General features: G+C 40.3%; 1 protein-coding gene across 1 annotated transcript; it reads right to left on the minus strand.

Annotated features, from left to right (window-relative positions):
- Nucleotides 1–14,631: 14,631 nt before the first annotated feature.
- Nucleotides 14,632–16,035, minus strand: LOC126767705 (protein atonal). The gene has a single exon (XM_050485251.1). It carries the CDS (start codon nucleotides 15,990–15,992, stop codon nucleotides 14,913–14,915), a length of 1,080 nt encoding a protein of 359 aa, XP_050341208.1. The 5' UTR covers nucleotides 15,993–16,035; the 3' UTR covers nucleotides 14,632–14,912.
- Between the last annotated feature and the right edge of the window lie 4,686 nt (nucleotides 16,036–20,721).

Consider the following 20,721-nt stretch of genomic DNA (forward strand, 5'->3'; position numbering starts at 1 on the left):
CAAGAAGTTTTTAGGTCAAAGGTTCTTAGTCGTTATCAACCATGGAAGACCGGTAGCCAATAGTTCCCTGGGCATCCCTAAGATTCAACTATTATAAGTATGTACCTTGAACGAGCTCAAAGCGAGTTAAATATTGATGTCGACTTTTATAAACAGAAAGGTATGGCAACACTACTGCCGCGTGATCATCGGGTACATACAATATTTATCGAATTGTTATTTTAAATCGGAGCGTATAGCCCCCAACGACGGGATTTTTTGGTTTAGAGACAGTGTAAGGTACTCTAGATTTAACCAGACGTAAACTAGAGACTCGGAATCCGATAAAAAAAGATATATTTCAGATATTAAGAAAACAATAAGGTATTAGATTAGATTTTATCAGACCAAATGACTCAAAATGGATCCCGCAGATAACAGTGTTAGCTGTAGAAACTGCAAAAATGAGCAATGAAAGATAATCTTAACTTAAAGTGGTAATAAGAATTATTACAAAGTTTCGAAGATAAAAAAACGGCTGGAGGGCCTTTTAGACTACATCAAGTCATCTTACCATAGAAGCAAAAAGTAAAAATAAAAATAAAAATTAAAATAAAAATAAATACTTACAAACACATTGGAAATGCAACTTTATTATTTAATGTCCATTGGACCCTTTCTCGTTTGTAATCCTATCCGACCAATGCACTAATCAACTTCAAAGGATCACGACTGCACTCAAATGCAGCGTATATAGCACATACTCAAACAGACGGACAAACACGTTTAATACTTAGTACTTTCGGCACAACTTCGCTAAGTTTCGGCTCAACAACAGTTTCGGCACACATTTTGCACAAACATTCTCGCATTATTGTCAACTTTGAAGCATTTGCCGTTTGGTGGGCTCGTCCGTCAGTGTCAGCATTAAGATACTCGTACTCGTACTCGTCCTCGTACGAGACATAACAGCAGCAACAACAAATGTACCACTTGAAAGAAAATAATCAAAGCGAGATTTGCATGCCACCTACATCGTGCGTACTCACATGAGTTAAGAATTTGTTGTTGGTGTAGTAAGCAGTAGTCCAATAACCTTTCACAGATTTCACTAGCCCTTAGATGCCTTCGTGTGCGCTTGTATGTGTCTCGTGGGTACTCGTAAACTTAACCATAGGTTTTGTGGGCGCCTGTGTTTACGCTCTGACAGATTTGGGCCAATTCATTTTCACCACAACACTGATTGACCACTTCGACGGCCTGCTAAGTGATAAAATCCATAAAATCAACTCAACCAAGTAACTGGACTACATCAATGGCTGCACTGTGTACCTCTGCTCTGCTTGACTGATTGGTCGATCGCCTGTCGGCTGTGTGATCAGCCGTTGAGTTTTTGGTTAATTGAGTAGCGTAACGATGCCGTGCGAAATCTTCATAACGGTGCGTTGTAATCGGAGAAGTATGTAGTCATTTAGTCACATACTATGTACAAGTAGTTTGTTTACTAAGTGGGTATGTACATACATATTATATGTCTATGTCAGACCTTAAATTCCAATTATGACTTTCTCATCAACAGATTAATCCATCCATAGTGTAGCAACAACAATAAAGTGCTGAGATTTTATGGAATTTAAGAAATCGAAACTGTCAACAGTTCATTGCAGTTTTATATTTCTTACAGAGAGTTTTTTTTTAGTAGCATGCTCATTTATATATACATACAAACATAAACGAGTATACGAGTCATGCTCTTCGTGTCACCAGAAATATTTGCAAATTTCAATATCCTTGCGAAGCATACATACATATAATGAGCGGGCGCATACTGTGAATAATAGATTTAGTGAGGCTTCGAAATTCATAAGATCCCTGCCAATTCTGCTTTCATTAAGTAACTAATTTATACGAAATTATATCCGCATTTAAGAGTCAACTGCGGAACTGATGAGCTCGTTAAAGAGGTTGAGTTGAAAGATTGATTCTTCCTCAATCTCTCAACTCAACCTCTTTAACCTCACTTACATTTATACTCGGAGAGTTGTAGCTCTCAAGAAATCGCAGTCGATTATCCGGTCGTAAAGAGTTTAGAGATCAATGAATGTTATTAGCTAACGAGGGCGCTTCCATAAGTAATTAGCCTGCATAGTCTCATGGCTCCACATTTACAAGTGAAAGCAATCGGACATATTGTTTTGTTTTGAACGTCTGTGGCAGCTGCCACCCGATTTTTTGGAAAGGAAATCGCGAATTGAAATCAAAGAGCACTAGAATGTTATATACGGTGATTGATATATTCTCTTTCAAAGACGACCGATCGTCAAAAATTGGTTGAACGTGCTCCGACGTGGTCCCACATCAATTTTTGATTAGCCACGACCAGGCGCTTGAAAGCGGTTACTGTGGTAGATAGCGTGAGAAAAACAATAACCTCATATTGGACAACCCATTGAAGATTCTGCATGAAATATTGGGCACGAGGGAGCTGTTTCGGCATTCTGTTCCGCTTGTGAACACTCTGTAGACCTTGACGCTGTTTAAGTGCATCCCAAAGGAGTTTGTTTCTTATTAAAGAATGTACTGCTGTTCTCTCTGCGCACTTCCAAGATTAGGCCCTTTGAGACTTCTTTTTGTTTACAAACTTGGAAAAATTCACTCGCCGCACAGAAATCTAAGTCCATATGAAGCTTATCAACACCATGGAGACCCAAACCTAAATATTCTTGTTATATACAGAATATTTTTCGAGTATTTAAATTTTTTACCTAAATATTCTTGTCTTTTCTTTTCTACAGAATAGGTCCTTTTTCTGGAGTAGGTCTTCCTCTTCCTCTGCTTCCCCCGCCAACTGCGTTTTTCAGAGCTAGAGTTTTTCGAACACTGCCTTTTGAAGTATATCAATGTCGTCATATATCTCATATAGTTCATCGTTCAATTGAGTGCGATATTCGCCGTGGCGCAAAGCACCATAAACCTTTTGCAGATCCTTTCTCCCGAAAACTTGTAACGTCGACTCATCATATGTTGTCATCGTCCATGCGCTTGCACCATATAGAAGAACGGGCGCCAATTGGAAATTCTAAGCGAAGCCAGGTCCTTCTCCACTTGGCGGGTACTGCGTCGAATACTCTCAGAGCTGGAGTGTTTCCATCCATTCGGCCGACAAGACATCGAGGCTGACAGTTTTCTTGGTGTTAATACTGGTTCCAAGATAGACGATATACTGTACGACTTCGAAGTAATGACTGCCAACAGTGATGTGGATGCCAAGTCGCGAATGCGACGAATGTTTGTTTGATGACAGGAGATATTTCGTCTTGCCCTCGTTGACTACCAAACCCATTTGCTTCGCCTCCTCTTCCAGCCTGGAGAAAGCAGAACTAATGGCGAGGTTGTTGAGGCCAATGCCATCAATATCATCGACGTAAGTCAGCAGCTGTACACTCTTATAGAAGCTATGCTGTGATCAATATCATTATATAGAAGATATCGGGAATCTGATGATAGATTTATGAATTTGAATTGATCACATTGATTTTGTTCCACAAATGTAAAGAAACTCTTCTAAGGTGTCTCCGAAGGATCTATATTAATTTGTGCAGTTTTTGGCATTGTGGTTCTCAAATTGTGCTCCAAGGATTAATTTTGGTGACAGAAAATAAAATCCATATGATACATTTATTGAGAAGGGTCGTGAGGCTTTAAAATACTATACTTTTTTTCCCATACGGTATCAATGATTATGTGAAAAGAATCATGACATAGCCACAACTCTGGCACTCAAGTTTTTATAGAATTTCTATACACGTAAACGCACCTATCCACTACTCACTCCAACAAAAGTCTCGCACCTTTGCCGTTAACATCTTCATTTGCAAAGGTGATCGATTTGGCGCTTCGTGATCAATTTACTCACAGCTCGCAATTACTAACAACAACAAGTTAAACTATAGCTTTAAACAACAAAACTGCACAAAAAGAAAATCAAACAGCAATCCGCAACAAATGGGAGTCAACCACACAGCTTCCAATGAACTGCAAACCGCCTCAGCGATGCGAGTATCTGCGCATGCGTAGCCAATATTGTGCTAATAATTACGAGGCGCCGCCGTTGCTGCCTCTTAAAGTTGTCTTATCCCTATTCGCAGCTTAAGCGTGGCGATGATCCATTTTAGGCAATTCCGATCCACTGATCCATTGCCAAAAAATAAAAAACAAATATATGAAACACACGCAGACAAAAGAGTAAGCCCCGAAAAAGCAAATAACAGCAGCATTGAAACGCGGTTGCGACAACTGGACGCGCTGGCGCAATTTAAATGGTTAGGAAGCTGCCAACTGGCTGATCACCGTCGATCAGTTTGCCGAAACACAACGGCATTGACGTGCTGAGTTTGGTTGGCTCATTCACAAATCCAATGAAATGTTCCGTTTTGCTTTTATTTATTTATTGATATTGTTTGTTTGTTTTACTCCTTTTCTGCCGCTGAAAACCAATTTGTCGATATCAGTCACTCAAGTCAGTCAAGTCAGTCAAATTTGGCAGCGTCAGCGAAGCGTCATGTTGAACGTGTTGCCGAACGCTACTAGCGGTTCCCTCCATTTCGCACTTGTTCGCCAACCGACGCCTCCGTCTACGCGATCCCGCTGAAGCAGGGTACTTATGGGAATTTGGCCACTTACACACAAGCAAGTGTTTGTGTTGGTGTTGCTGTTATTTTCGGCACCCTTCGTTGCTGCTTCCTTTAAATGTGAGCTTATTTTCAACTTTGTTTCTGTTTTCTCGTTGGTTTTGCTTGCATTCGGCGCTCAGTTTTATTGTAGGCGTTGTCATGTTTGTTTTCGGAGCTATAATCATTTTGGACCCCAAAGGAAATTCACATAATTAGTTTTAATTTTATACGTATTACCGTTTGGATTAAGGACTTTTGAGCTTTTATGTGGGCGTTCACAAGGAGTTTTGTTGTCTTTTATCATAATAAGTAGTTTGTGTGTGTTTTAATGACTTAATTTAGTTTGTTATTTAATAGGAAGGGTCTTCATCGAATAACTGCTTTATAAATGGAGAAACCTAGCAACGGAAATATAAGAGATTACGTGTGTGACAATTTAGCTTAGATACTATATAATCAATATGGTGTTCACCTTTCTGAATGGTTGTTGCGCGTGACTGCAATTGATTGAGTTCTAACTGCGCAAACCATTCGCACTGCGATACCATCTGTTTCAGACATAGAGAAATTTTACTTAAACTACCATTAGAAGCTTGAATGTCATAGATATATTATACGAGGTTGTCAAATATCTCCCTTCCGCTTTTTTGCTCTTTATTCAATGCTCTATAAAAAGTGTTACTGTGATCGGATTTAGTTCAAATATGCGCCGTTTCGTTCGATAATCTATTTCCATCTTGACGGCAACTTCATTATACCCCCCTCGCAGAAACCCCACCCTTATTTGCGAAGAACTCGGACAGCCTCTTTTAAGTTCAACTTTACACCATCTAGGGCGTTCGCCATGGACAGGAACAGGTGGCAATCACTTGGCGCTATATCCGGGCTATATGATGGATGCCGTAAAACCTCCCATCCGAGCTCCCGTAGTTTCTAACGAGTCATCAACGAAGTGTGTGGTCCGGCGTTGTCTTGGTGGAACACTACACCCTTCATATTGGCCAATTCTGAACGTTTCTGGTCTATCGCCAACTTCAAGCGGTCCAGTTGTTCGCAGTAGATGGTAGAATTAAGCGTCTGGCCATATGGGAGCAGCTCATAGTGGATGATTCCCTTCCAATCCCACCAAACATACAGCAAAACCTTCCCGGCCGTCAATTCCGGCTTGGCTACTGTTTGGGACGATTCAGCGGCCTTCGACCACGACCGTTTTCGCTTGATATTGTCGTAAAAATGGGTCGAGTTTGTTCCGTTTTCAGCAGCATATCGCAGGCGTTGATTTGGTCCAGAAGTTTTTTTTGCGTCAAATCATGCGGCACCCAAACATCAAGCTTGTTTGTGTATCCAGCCTTCTGCAGATGGTTTAAAATGGTTTGGTGACTAACTTCTATCTTCTGGGCGATGTCGCGAGATGCCACATGCAGGTCTAATACCATGTTTTCCATGATTTGATTGGTATTCATCGTCACAGGTCTTCTGCCGGGTGGCTTATCCATGGTGTCGTTTTCACCCGTTCTGAATCGTCGAAACCATTCGTCCGCAGTTCGAAGTGATATAGTACCATCCCCCAAAATAACATTAATTTCACGGAACGTTTCTCTAGCGGATTTGCCTTTAACGAAGGAAAACTTTAAAATAGCGCGAATTTTGTCGTTAGTGAAATCCATGTTTCCACGTCTATAACTGTTTTGTAGGTTAAGTCAAGACCTTTCAAAGATGTATAGTATTGCTAGATACAAGCTCTGTAGCGCTTTATACATAGCCGCGAAATTCAAAAGACAAAAAGGCGAAAGGAAGACATTTGACAACCTAATATTATAGAGCGTCTAGCGTCCTTTGAACACCAAGTTTATACTGGTACGGTCTCAGATCAGAAAATGTTTATCAGAAAAGTCCATTAGACTCCATTAGCCCGAAGACCATAATGATGTTATTTCTAGCTTTACAAAAAGGGGGACCTTGGAGTATGACTGAATGGTCACTTAAAGCTACTTTGTCAATAATTTCCACTTTAGTTTGGTTCAATTGATAATTAGCATCTGATACCAGAGAGTATTTTTCACGTCCAGTCCAAAATCAAATCAACTTTTCCAGATGAAGGAGAACTATTGAAAGGAAATCGTCGCAACCTTCCGACAAAGTTACACTAAAGGCGATCCAAGTAGAGGTACTTTTTTGAATAGATTTTTTTGACAGATCACGCGTGAGTTGTGTCAAGCTGTCATATTATTTTTGATCAGTATTGTTTGGCATTACATCATGGAAAAACTTACACCTGGGCAACGTTTAGAAATCATTCAACTCTATTACGAAAATTCACGTTCTGTAAAGAATGTGTTTCGCGCGCTTCGCTCAACTTATGGTCAACATAATCGGACTACGGAGCGTACTATTCGCGACACCATAACGCATCTTGAGACCAGGCATTCATTATTATATAATATTCAAACGAATAGACCACGTCCAGCACGTGGTGAAGAAATAATAGCAGCCGTAGCTGAGAGTGTACATGAAGACCGTGGAGAGTCGATTCGAAGCCGTTCGCAAGCTCGTTCTGACGTATGGGACAACTTGGCGCATTTTACGTCGAGATCTTAGAACACAGCTTGTGCAAGAACTGAATCCGCTCGATCTTACCAAGCAACATCGCTAATCGCAATTGGAGGTTGAACCGTTGTCTTGGACAATAACTCATCTCAAATTTGTGACGATATCGTGACAATCAAAAAAAGATTTCTGTACAAGGGTTAGTTTATATCGCAGCTATGGTATATCCCCTATGGGTCCAATATTAGCAACTTTTTCAGAGAGAGGATAAAAAGTGTGCAAAATTTATGATCGATATCTCAAAAATTGATGAACGAATTCGTATGTATACAAATCGACTGGCCGACTGGCTAAATGGACTCAGCTCATCACGTATATATACATACATATATTTTGTATATATATATTTTATAGGCTAACTGACGTTTCATTCTGGGTAACTCAGCAAAACTGTACTGCGAACAATCAAATCCTATTCTAAATTACTTCTCTAAAGTCAAGAGTTTCCAATATTATATTATATTCTATATACAGAAATTTCGGCTTTTATCGAACTATCAATATGTCATTTTCTATGACAAACACTATATACAACTCTGCGTCTATTTTCGGTGGCTTCAAATAGCAATCAGAAATTAAAATACGATATAACGTCGTCTCAATAGACCAGGCATTATAAGTTGAGCCCATATTCGACAGAGAAGGTTGACTTCTAAAGACCATGTCTGGAAAATTTTTAAATAAAGTTATATAAAACTCTTAAGACCACATTGTTTTTGAAAACTTTATAAGAAAATGTTTGCTTGTTGGAAACATTCAGTCAGACATTACGTCATTGTCATAATATTGGCAATTTTTCAAATAATAAACCAAAAACAAAACTTCAAGTAGAAAACGGAAGTACTACCGCTGAAAATTTTGTGTCGGTTAAATTATAGTTTACGCAAGCAATTAGATACAATTGCATTTTTTACAAAAAAAACTCAAACCGCGAACCCCTACAATAATAACAAAACAGCAAGGCGAAATCACAATGAAAAACCACAAAAATCTTTTCTGATAAAAAACAGTAAAATTACTAGCAATTACGCTTGAAGGAATTCACACAACAAATGTAAGCAAAACACGAAAAATAAAAGATTTTTGAAGGATGTTGGCAAGGATAGGCACATACACACATCTATACACATACTTATGAACCACAAATAGAAGGTTAGTATTAGAAAAATGATGGCTAGACTTCAAAAGGATCACAAGTGCGCGTTGCTTACAAAAAAAGGAGTCAAGAAAGTAGAAGAAACGCGACTGGATCAATGGAATCTGAAAATGTTACATCAGAAGAACAAAAAGTGGAGAAATTAATGGTGTTTTAATAATTGCCAACGAAAAACCAAAATAAACGAAATGTATACTAGCTCCTGACAGAAATCGAACAAGTAACAATGATACATAAAGGAAGTACAGAGAAATAGATGCTGGAACACTTGCTATGCTACTCTGTAGCATTGTCTCGTCTTAAATATCCAGGAGTTTTGCAGTTCTAGGGACTAGACGAAGCATCCAACTTAGATATTTAGTCGCTCTTAAAGTTCGAAAAAAACGTTCACATCCGTACTTTACCTCAAATTTAACAGAATCTCCATCTGGCATTACTAAGGACCAGAAGGCCTATGCCGGGCAGTATAACCTAACCTAACCCATACAGACGATTTCTGTGGAAGTTTGCGGTTCAAGATAAGTTGTTGCGACAAGGAAAATATAAAACCCCAAAAGATTTATATATAGTTAGACTTACTTCTTAAAGTCTCTTTATTCTTTTAAAATTCGAAATATTATGCTGTGTAGGTCCAGTGGACCAGTGGTCCTAGAAATCTTCCGCGAAACTTCATATTCCAAGCTCGTATACTTGTGTGGTAGTAAGAAATGTAGTAGTAGTATGTAAACTTGTAAGTGAGAAAATGCGACAGCTATATCGCTCCCCTTCAACTCTTCTTCTTAATTGGCGTAGACACCGCTTACGCGATTATAGCCGAGTTAACAACCGCACGCCAGTCGTTTCTTCTTTTCGCTACGTGGCGCCAATTGGATATTCCAAGCTAAGCCAGGTCCTTCTCCACTTGGTCCTTCCAACGGAGTGGAGGTCTTCCTCTTTCTCTGCTTCCCCCGGCGGGTACTGCGTCGAATACTTTCAGAGCTGGAGTGTTTTCGCCCATTCGGACAACATGACCTAATTCGCTGAACTATGTCAATGTCATCGTATATCTCGTACAGCTCATCGTTCCATCGAATGCGATATTCGCCGTGGCCAATGCGCAAAGGACCATAAATCTTTCGCAGAACCTTTCTCTCGAAAACTCGTAACGTCGACTCATCGGTTGCTGTCATCGTCCAAGCCTCTGCACCATATAGCAGGACGGGAATTATGAGCGACTTATAGAGTTTGGTTTTTGTTCGTCGAGAGAGGACTTTACTTTTCAATTGCCTACTCAGTCCGAAGTAGCACCTGTTGGCAAGAGCAATCCTGCGTTGGATTTCCAGGCTGACATTGTTGGTGGTGTTAATACTGGTTCCTAAATAGACGAAATTATCTACAACTTCAAAGTTATGACTGTCAACAGTGACGTGAGTGCCAAGTCGCGAGTGCGACGACTGTTTGTTTGATGGCAGGAGATATTTCGTCTTGCCCTCGTTCACTGCTAGACCCATTTCTTTTGCTTCCTTGTCCAGCCTGGAGAAAGCAGAACTAACGGCGCGGGTGTTGAGTCCGATGATATCAATATCATCGGCATACGCAGGGAGTTGTACACTCTTATAGAAGATGGTACCTTCTCCATTTAGTTCTGCAGCTCGAACTATTTTCTCCAGAAGCAGGTTGAAAAAGTCGCACGATAGAGAGTCGCCTTGTCTGAAACCTCGTTTTGTATCTAACGGCTCGGAGAGGTCCTTTCCGATTCTGACGGAGCTTTTCGTGTTGCTCAACGTCAGTTTACACAGCCGTATTAGTTTTGCGGGTATACCAAATTCAGACATCGCGGCATAAAGGCAGCTCCTTTTCGTGCTGTCGAAAGCAGCTTTGAAATCGACGAATAGGTGGTGTGTGTCGATTCTCCTTTCACGGGTCTTTTCCAAGATTTGGCGCATGGTGAATATCTGGTCGGTTGTTGATTTTCCAGGTCTGAAGCCACACTGATAAGGTTCAATCAGTTTGTTGAGGGTGGGCTTTAATCTTTCACACAATACGCTCGATAGAACCTTATATGCGATGTTGAGGAGGCTAATCCCACGGTAGTTGGCGCAGATTGTGGGGTCGCCTTTTTTATGGATTGGGCAGAGCACACTTAAATTCTAATCGTTGGGCAGGCTTTCGTCCCGTATTCGTTCCGTATTCGTTTTCGAATAGCTGCTGCTTTGTTGTTCTTCAGGCGGGCAATTGCTATTCGAACTTCTTCATGGTCGGCTAATGGAACGTCTGCTCCATCGTCATCGATTGGGGTATCGGGTTCGCCTTCTCCTGGTGTTGATCGATCACTGCCATTCAGCAGGCTGGAGAAGTGTTCCCTCCATAATCCAAGTATGCTCTTGGCATCGGTGACTAGATCACCTTTGAGGGTTCTACAACTCTGCTGAACGAAAATTAAAAAAGCGCTTAAACGCGAGGAAGAACACAACACTGAAAATTATATAAAGAAACTGTGTCCAAATTCTAGCAAGCAAACTCCTTTTGGAAAACCCAAAAGTCTTTCAAGGCATCAGTAGATTCCAACATGCCTCTAAGACAGTTGAATGGTAATTGGGCACGTAGTGATGAGGATAAAGCAAATTGCTTTGCAAATCACCTAGAAAAGGTATTTAACCCAATTGCCCAAAGAACAACTTTAAGTTGCCAACCTTGCCCAATACCGCTAACGAGTCGCTTGCATTTATTAGGACTTCTACTTCTGAAGTTACTAGAATAATAAAAGAACTTAACCCAAAAAAAGTCACCAGGACATGATAATATTACCTCAAGAATGCTAATTGAGTTACCATATATTGTCGTAGAAGTGCTTTCTTTGCTCTTCAATGCAATTCTTAAACTCGGATACTATCCTAATTCATGGAAAAAGTCGAAGAGATTAGCTTGATAGATAAACCTGGGAAAGACTTAACACAGCCGTCTTCATACAGACCAATCAGTCTTCTACCCTGTCTTTCTATCATATTTGAAAAATTTTTACTATCAAAGATGACTCCTTTCCTCCACGAAAATAATATAACAGCAACGCACCAATTCGGGTTTCGTGAAAAACATAGCACGATAGAGCAAGTAAATAGAATTACTAACGAAATAAGAAAAGCATTTGAGCACAGAGAGTACTGTTCAACTATTTTTCTAGACGTGACTCAGGCGTTTGATATGGTGTGGCATGAAGGCCTTTTATATAAAACTAAAAACATTCTAACTTTAGAATTGTATAAAACATTGGAGTCTTATTTAAAAAATGGAAAATTTATGGTAAAAGTGGAAGATTTCATATCTGATGAACGACAAACAAGGGCTGGTGTAACACAGGGCAGTGTTTTGGTAAAGAAAGAAGTAGAAGACAGCAGAATTAAATACATATCTAAACTCCGAGATCACCCAAACTCTTTGGCTAATGCTTTGGTACATTCCTGCGATCAAACACGCCTTAAAAGAAGAGATATGCCCGCCTACTAAGGAGCAACGTATCACCAAAACAGCTCAATCACTTGCTTGCGCGTGACTAGTTTTTAAATAGATTTAAGATTTTATAACTTATTGTTAGGCTTTTAAAACAAAAAGCAGATTCAAGAAATAAAAAGATATTGAAACAAAAAAAATTTAACTCAACATCATAGTAATTCATACCGAAGATGACCCTCACCACAAAACCAGACGGGCATCCGCTCAATCACACTAGCGATGCACAAATTTCGACACTAACAAGCAGTGACAAATTGATGGTGTTAAAGTTCATTAAACGATTCAGTCTAAATGTCAGACGATGCCTTAATCTCTTTGTCATGCGTCCTCACAAAATGCTGAAAACCCCAGTAAGGCTTAAAAACCACCGCAAAAAAGGTGTTGTATAGACAACCAATTAAGCTTATAACAAATTTCTTTTCAGCTCATGGCTTAACCGCAAAAAAGCGCAGCCCCAAGTCACACACGCCGCAATAAGATGCTGTTGTGGTGACGTTTTGTCGGCTCAGCCCGGTTCAGCTCGGCTCATCTTACACTCAATGTGGCCGTTTGGGCTGCTGTACGCTGATCTTCACTTTGTAGCCGCACTTTTTTTTAATATTAAAACGTTTTTGTCCTTGTTTTTATTGGCGAATGATACAGAAAACTGCATAAAATTGACAAAGACATGCGATTTGACGAAGATTGTGCGGTTTTCGGCTCCTTTAACCCTCCACGCTTGCGATACGTTGGCATTTCTCTCGCCGCCCTTTTCAGATCAGTTCAATACGCATATCGATGCGTACCATTCAATTGCGTTCATTCGGCTACTGCGTGCAGCTCCAACACTCATTCATTGTTCATTATTGATGCCTTTAAGAGTGCATCCTCTACCCCACTAGACACCGCACTCGCTACTGCCGCTTGGCCGCTTCTGGCTTTCGCAGCCCCAGCTGCCCAGTGCTTTAGCGGCTGCATGCAGGTGGCATTTCGACGCGACTTTGCCGACTTTCTTATGTTAGCAACATGTCGTAATCTGTGCCAAAGTCTGGACCCAAATGGTCGGTTGCATCGTTGGCCGTGTCTGTGCGAATCGGCGATTTTCGGGTAGCCAAGTCGACAATTTGTATAATTGACAAATTGACTGGTCACTTTGTCTGCAGCCTGAGAAAACACAGGTTCGATGCGATCGATTGCACGTGGGAGCCCAGTCAGGCAAACAAAAGATGCCGCTAACAAGGTGAGAGAAACGGAAGCTTCTTTCATGTGATAATTTCGCAGCTTTTCATGTTTTACAAATGACTATGAGCACAAGTGTTTGCATGTATTTATACATATATATAAATATATATATACATTTATTCATAATAGGGATTAAAAAGGGGTTAAACGAGCCACTCCATGTGCCTATTCCACTATTAATCATTAATTTTAGAGCTTTCAACTGCTTTCTAAGATAAAAACAGAACTCACCTGCAGATACTCTCATATTCAAATGCTTTTATATAACATACATTTCGATAAGTCCAACTCGACAAAAAAATTCGTGACCACTGTAGCCAAGTAAATAGAAAGAGTTGAAAAGTTTAGAAAAGAGATTTATAATTTGGAGACGCCTTGGAATTTTGGTATTCACCACATGTATTTCAAAATACAACTAAAAAGTTGAAAAGAACGCCGAACATTTGCTTCGAATATCATATTCCCAATACCTCTCTTTGCCTACTCCGTCTTCTTCGCGGAGCAACTTCTTTATTGTAAGGGAACCCAACCCTGTGAAAATTTCAGGTTATACCATGTTAGTGGATGCTGCGGCGGGCGAGCTCATCAGCCAGTTCGTTTCCTGCTATACCTTTAGGACCGGGCACGCAGATGAGATGCACTTGGTTGCGTTCCATTCAATCATTCTCTACACTCCTACATCAGAAGCGATTTGATCTCATAGGCGGAGATTGCTTTAAGTGACGCTTGAGTATCGCTAAGTATGGTTATACTTGTACATTCATTGCGATAGTTGCGTTGGAGATTTATCTCTATGCACCGACTTATGGCAAAGATTTCTATTTGAAAAATGCTCGGAAAACTTCTCATGGGTATGGTACATGGTCCTGCGACTCCTGCACCGATTCCCTCCGACGTTTTCGAGCCGTCAGAGTACCAATTAATTGTTCTATCCCTAAGCAGTAGCTCAAGAGTGGAATCATTCCATACAGCCTTGCTGCCGAAGGTAACCTTAAACTTCTTGGTGAAATTAACGTTTTTGGTAATACTGTCCTTTGAGAGAAGGGCCAATGGTATTGCACCACTTAACTCTTTCATCCGATAGGACAATATAACCAATTATAACCTTAAAATAATTTAACTTTCCAGTACAAGATCATGACTAATCTTGAAAATAACAACCATCAAGTAAGGCTACAGATGCATCAGGCTTAAAGAATACTTTGTAAGTAAAACTTAGCCTTTATGTAGCACTGACGAGGAGAAACTACAAAAAATTATCTTCCTGCTTAATTAACGTCATCCCATCTACATCATTATAAAATTCTAAAATATTTTATATATGAACTTTGAAACTTCTGAAGAATCGATAAATTTGAGCTTCCCATCTTACTGCAAACACTTAAGTTTAAGGACTCAACTTTTTAAGTACTTAGCATCATTTGAAGTTCGTCTAACTTTCTTTGCGGACTTGCTGAAAATAGTCGGTGAAGGAAGTAAAAGTCAATCACTTAATTTGTTTATGATTTCAATTATTTTATTTTTTTAACTAAACTTAGGCATATCTTTGTCTTCCGGTCTCTTATGTACAATATTTGGCTTACTTATTTTTAAATTTTACAAATATTATTTTTATCAAACCTAACTAACGCTAAATAAAATATACAGCAACACATACACGCTTAGAACTAAGGAAACTTCAACTACACATTTACATTTGTATTGTCTAACTCAGTCATTTGTATCTCACAACAACAACGAAGAAATACTGTTTCGGCCACGCCTCGAACCAGCACTTTCCTTTTAGCTTAGCGCAACAAATCGCCCAATGCCGCAATATAAGTTTGGGCCATCTGGAGTGTCTCATGTTTGGAGAGCTGCCGATCATTACCCAGACACGGGAGATATTGGCGGAGTCGATCGAAAGCCTGATTCAGATTCTGCATACGGCGACGTTCACGCGCATTGGCCGCCAAACGACGCTTACGCTTGACCACCGGCGAGATTTGCTTGCCACGACGCTTCTTAGCGCCGGGTTGTGTCGACGCTGCGGTATCATCCTTAGTTTGCATGCCGGCAGATTGATCAGCTAGTTCGAAGGAACCATCGGCGGCCTCGAAGTCGTCATCGCCGCCAAAGAGCAACATATGATCGTCCATATCGTCGTCGTCGACGCTGTCACCATCAAATAAAGCAGCAGCTTGGTCAAAGTCGAAACTTTGGAAGTCGTGTGTGTAAGGCGTATTGGTAACTACGTGCGGATTGGCGCTAATCGCGGCGGCGGCATTAGTCGCAATGGAAACGATGGCATCACTGGTAATGGGCGGCAATGAAGGTGAAGCGGTTGGAGCTGGTGCTGCTTTTGGTGTGCGGCGCGTGTATGAACGCTTCGCTTTAGTTGTGGCACCGCTGTTTTGCGCCTTGGACGCATTCGTTTTTGTGCTATTTGTCGTTGTTGTGGTCTCAGGCAAGCCAGTTAATTGTGCAGTCGGCGCTGGTGGCGACTCCAAATGTAAACCGAATTGTGTGACAGTCGCGTGCAATGGATGAGCGCCGCTATGCGCGCCATTAGCATAAATGCTATTGAGATCCACATATTCGGGGCTTTCGGAGCGATGACTCGCCGGTGATGAAGTAATCCAGCCATCGGAGGATGCCTGCTCGAAAGTGATGAAACCGTTGGTGGGTAAAAAATTGTTGTTGGGCGCACAATTGTATTGTTGCTGTTGCTGCTCCAGGAGATGATGATGATGCTGATTGGCGCTCACTAGCGGTGGCGGATTATACGCCGCCATCGGATTGAAGAACATCTCGTTCGCATTCGATTTGAATGCCTGCAAATCCTCGGAGGTTTTATAATAGTAACGATATATTTCACTGGACGACATGTTGTCTTCAATTTTCGTTGAATGTATTACGAATTCTCAAAAAATTTCAAAGTATTCTACAGTTAACTAGCGAGTAATTGTCTACACGTTCACGTCCTGTATGCGTATGCCTTCGACAGTCTCCTGGTGGTGGTATTTATACCGACTTCCTTGCCATGCAAGCAATTCACCACAGTTCGGTCGGCAGGTAGACGACAGGTAAGTCTTATTGAGCAGGCTCTCTCACATTCGGTGGTGGCACACAGCCGGTCGCTTTAACGTTGTTGCAACGTTCTTCGTGTCTCCGCTGTAGTTGTGGTGTACTCCCGTGCTTATGTGTATGTGTGTTGACGTGTTTGCTGAGACCTTTGTGGAGCCTTTGGATTGGGCTGCGTTTGTAAGGTTTCGAATGTGTCAGCTGTTGCTGTTGCCTTTGCTGCTGCTGGAGTCCATGTCCATAAGGTGTGTATATGTATTGGAATTTGAAATTACACCAACCACTACGAACAATTTATAGTAACAACACTTAATGTGGCAACAAAACAACTTAAGCGAAAATCAACAGCACGTGCTCTCACATAACTTCCCACGGCCAATGAGGCGCTGCACTGCGCTCTGACGCTGTGGTGGAAAAGATTCGGATTTGTGCGCTTTGCTGATTGGTCTGTGCGCTGAAGACCAATATATACATATGTATATATAGGTAAATTGTGTGTGTAAGTATGTATATGTTTGTGTCTGAGTTTTTCTGCTGTACTCAAATACACAGGCAGTCACACAAATATATGTTTTTGTTATAAAAAAAATATTAAAGCATATGTTCATATTTAGGATAATGTGTAAGGTAACAAAAAATATTATAGAAAATAATACTGAAATATATGTATGTCACAAAAAAATTTTCATTCAATTGTAAACATAAAATTATAACCCTCCTGGTCTTAATATTAAATTTTGCAAATCGCTTACATAAGTATCTGCTCGTATATTATGTACACACATATGTAGATATGTTTAAGAATATAAAGATATTAGAGTTTTTCACTGTTGTCATGTTTTGAATGACCTGAATCGAAAACAGTTATTTGAGTTTTTCTATCGCTTCTTATTGCATTCCGTGAGTTGAGGCATTTACTACTTTCTGGACCCCTTTCATGGCATTATAATATGGCTCATAACACAAATAGGAGGTGATTATCGCCGAAGTATCTAACAAACATGAAAATATTTAAAATAGGAATTCAAAAACCAATCGATTCTATATAAGTTCTTGCAGTTTCCACCTTCACTTTGAAGTTTTATTAACGACCATTTGCTTATGGCTTAAACATCTAAGACTTAAATTTAGCTTTTGGTGTGACTTTTTTTTTACTATATCGTGTACCCTGAACAGAATATATTAAATTTAACAGGCAGTTTGTACCCCACAAAGGGAAAGGAGACCCAATAAAACATATGTACACATATAAATGATCACCGTGACGAGCTGAGCCGATTTACCCATGTCCGTCCGTCCATCGGTATGCCGTATACGCGATCTAATGCCTCAGTTTTTGATATATCGAACAGAAATTCACACGTATTTTTCTCCCTCTATGATTGTGCCATCTGCACCAAGTTCGCGCACTACCCCGCGACTTTACCCGAGTGGCTAATAGAGGACCTCTACGGTCCTTAGGAGTTCACAGACAGCTTGAATTTATAATTTAACTGCAACGGACTCCACAAGATCAAGGAGAACTTGTATTTATGAGCCGGGAACGCGTATCCATAGCTGCGATCAACGTAATACGCAAAGAGCGCGAGCGAGATAATGGTGGAAGTCCAGCCTTCATACTGCACAACACGGTGGAATATCGTCTTATTGATGGCGACATCGACCGGAGGGATACTACCCTAGAATGTCAGGATATATAGTATATAGGCTATACGATCAGGCCATGTCAAACTGGAAATATTTAATATATATGTACATATGAAGTCCTTTGGACTACTATCAAGGCTTTGTCTAATCTGAAGTTGAAATCCAATTCAATGGCCATGCCACTTTGGACTCGAAGAAGTGCGCGTGCTATTTTAGCAGACAATTTTACTGCACCCCTAGGTAGACGAAGCCAAAAGATGTGTTACCCGACGGCTGCGCAAAAGACTGCGCACTACTTAATTTCCCCGATAAGGAGATTCAGAGTGGCATCAACAAGAGAAAATCGTCCAAATCCATTGGCCCTGATGGAATTAACTCACTTCAGGTTCCTCTTCGTCCCGAATGCGGCAATTTTGCTTGTTTACATACCCATTGAACCAGATATGGGTATCATCGCTGAACAGTGTACACTCTCAGCTTTACGGCTGCTACGTAGTTACTTCGAACCGCGTGTCGGACTCTCAGTTGTTTATTCGTGTCGACGTTGCTTATTTTTATCCAAAAATGAATGCTGGGTCTCATGATGGGCGCTGATGTTGCGAAATGTTCGCTCAGTAGTCCGATTATGGCCGATGTTGTTGTTGTTATTTCGAGTTTTTTATTTTTCAATACAAAAATTGGCAAACTCGTACTACTCATTTTGAATTAGTTATTAGTCCAATTTTTAAGGTTTTTCGAAAAAGAGTTCCTGTTTCTGGACAATGGACAATGGAAGCCTTGAGAAACACGGAACACAACGGAACGGAACACACCAAAATCCTAACCCAATACATTACAGCTAGCTGTTTATCCGATACTTCCTGAAACAATTTCGGAAACATTTACTACGTCACAACAACAACGTTTGTATTAATAAAAAGTGTCAACATCGGTTGCAAGGGAGCTATAATACCCTTCACAATTAAAAATAGCTTATACACAAATTTTATTTTTAATGTCAATTTGTATGACAGTTATATGCTATAGATCCGATCTAAACGTTTTGTATGGAGATTGTACCGTTGCAGTCAACAACAATCTATGCCAAATTTCGTAAAAATATCTTGTCAATCTGTTTGTATGACAGCTATAAGCTATAGTTTTACGATCTGGAATATATTTTACTTTTTGGTGTTACTAAAATCGGGTTTATCCCTGTTGAGGGTATAAAAACTTTTAGCTTAATAAAATAGCAAAATAAGACAAAATTATTATTTCATGTACAGTACTCCTAAAACTATTTAATTCCTAACTACATTGACTTAGTTTATTATCATCAACCGAAAATGCATCGCACCGTCGATTGAACACGCCTACTTAATACAAATTCGAGCTAACCAAGACCACCGACATTGACTCTGAACATTTTAGTCGTATATCACAGTGTTTCCTTTTTAGAAAGTCATCGCTTTCGCTAATTACTAAATTAAATTAAAGAAAAATTCTGTTGAATCACGCGCCGACGCGGCCTTCTCACACAATTTAATTAAACGAAACGGCCAGCCCCAGTCCAAAACGATACCAACGCAACCAGCGAAACGATAAAATATAATTTGAAGTACTAAATTCTTGCCAAAACGCCAAATAAAACGGCCACATTTAATTGTTAACGGTAAGTAGGTGGCGCCTTTATTAGTTGCGCCGGCGCAGCAGCCACACAAACACACGGATTTCATAGAGGCATGAGGTTACACGACACGGCAAGATGAGCGCGTCGCACGTGCGGCAACGTTCAAACGCCTTGCAACAAGCAACATTTACAACAACAACAGTAGTAGAATATTTCCTAAAGTCAAATTTGCCAAATTGTAAACAAGATGCGTGCATTGCGATACCCGAAAATGAGCGTATCGAATTTGGTAGTGCCCACAAGCAGTGCAGCCCTGTATGAGGGTGCGTGTGTGTGTTCGCTTAGTTAGGTCAAGTAGTTAATGATGTAGTTGTTGTGGAAATGGCAAATTTTGCGGCAACGAACAAAGCCAATGCCAACGAGCAATAATGCCGATAAGCAATCATAAATAGATACCACACAGTATATACATACTTATATACATACATATACCATATATACACTTATATACATATAAATATGTACATGCCATGAGTGATAAGCCGATTCTCATAGCGCCAAGTGCTGACAAATTTGCGCTCATCCCTGTCTTTGCCGCTTGTGAATGGGCACGCGCTGCCTTTTGTGTGTGACGAGGCGCTTGCCTCTTAGTGGCCACTAATCCCTGCTCATCTCATTGTGTTTATGCATTTCTCGCTGCTTATCCCGTGCATCCGTGTGCATGAATGTGCCTCGTTTTAAATACAATTTACATTTGTACGAGTATATGTGAGTGGTTTACCGATTTCATTGATTTTGCATTGAGATAGCTCAAAGCTTATTACAGTTTTCCCATTTCGCTTTCTACAAGAACATAAGAGTTGAGGAAGCGCCCACTTATTTGCGTTTCCGAACTGTGAAATGAGCATTCGGTTCGTTCCGGTTGTTATTTGCAAGATGTCGTTGCTGCTTGGACTAAGCCATGGGACCCTATAATTATCTCATTGAGTTTTTGAAATGCAATTACGATATTTCAACAAGATAACAGTAATTGTATTTGTAAGGCCCAACATAAAGGTACACTTACATATGTATCTGCAACTGATGATGAGAATATGTTTTGTTATAACTGATCAAAATTAACGCGGACTGGTCCATTTGAACTGCGCACACAAACCGAATTGATGCAAATTTTTTTCTGTTTTGAAATGTCTAGTTGTCAGCAAAGAGATAGGTGAGAATTTCAACATCTCTGATGGATCGACTCAATACATTTCTAGTCGAATAAAAGTCCCAAA

This window comes from Bactrocera neohumeralis, chromosome 2 (genome assembly GCF_024586455.1).
Source record: "Bactrocera neohumeralis isolate Rockhampton chromosome 2, APGP_CSIRO_Bneo_wtdbg2-racon-allhic-juicebox.fasta_v2, whole genome shotgun sequence".
Taxonomy (NCBI): domain Eukaryota; kingdom Metazoa; phylum Arthropoda; class Insecta; order Diptera; family Tephritidae; genus Bactrocera; species Bactrocera neohumeralis.

Bases quoted from the DNA above. Each gene is read 5' to 3' on its own strand.
- LOC126767705 (XM_050485251.1), bottom strand. From the start codon at position 15,992: ATGTCGTCCAGTGAAATATATCGTTACTATTATAAAACCTCCGAGGAT.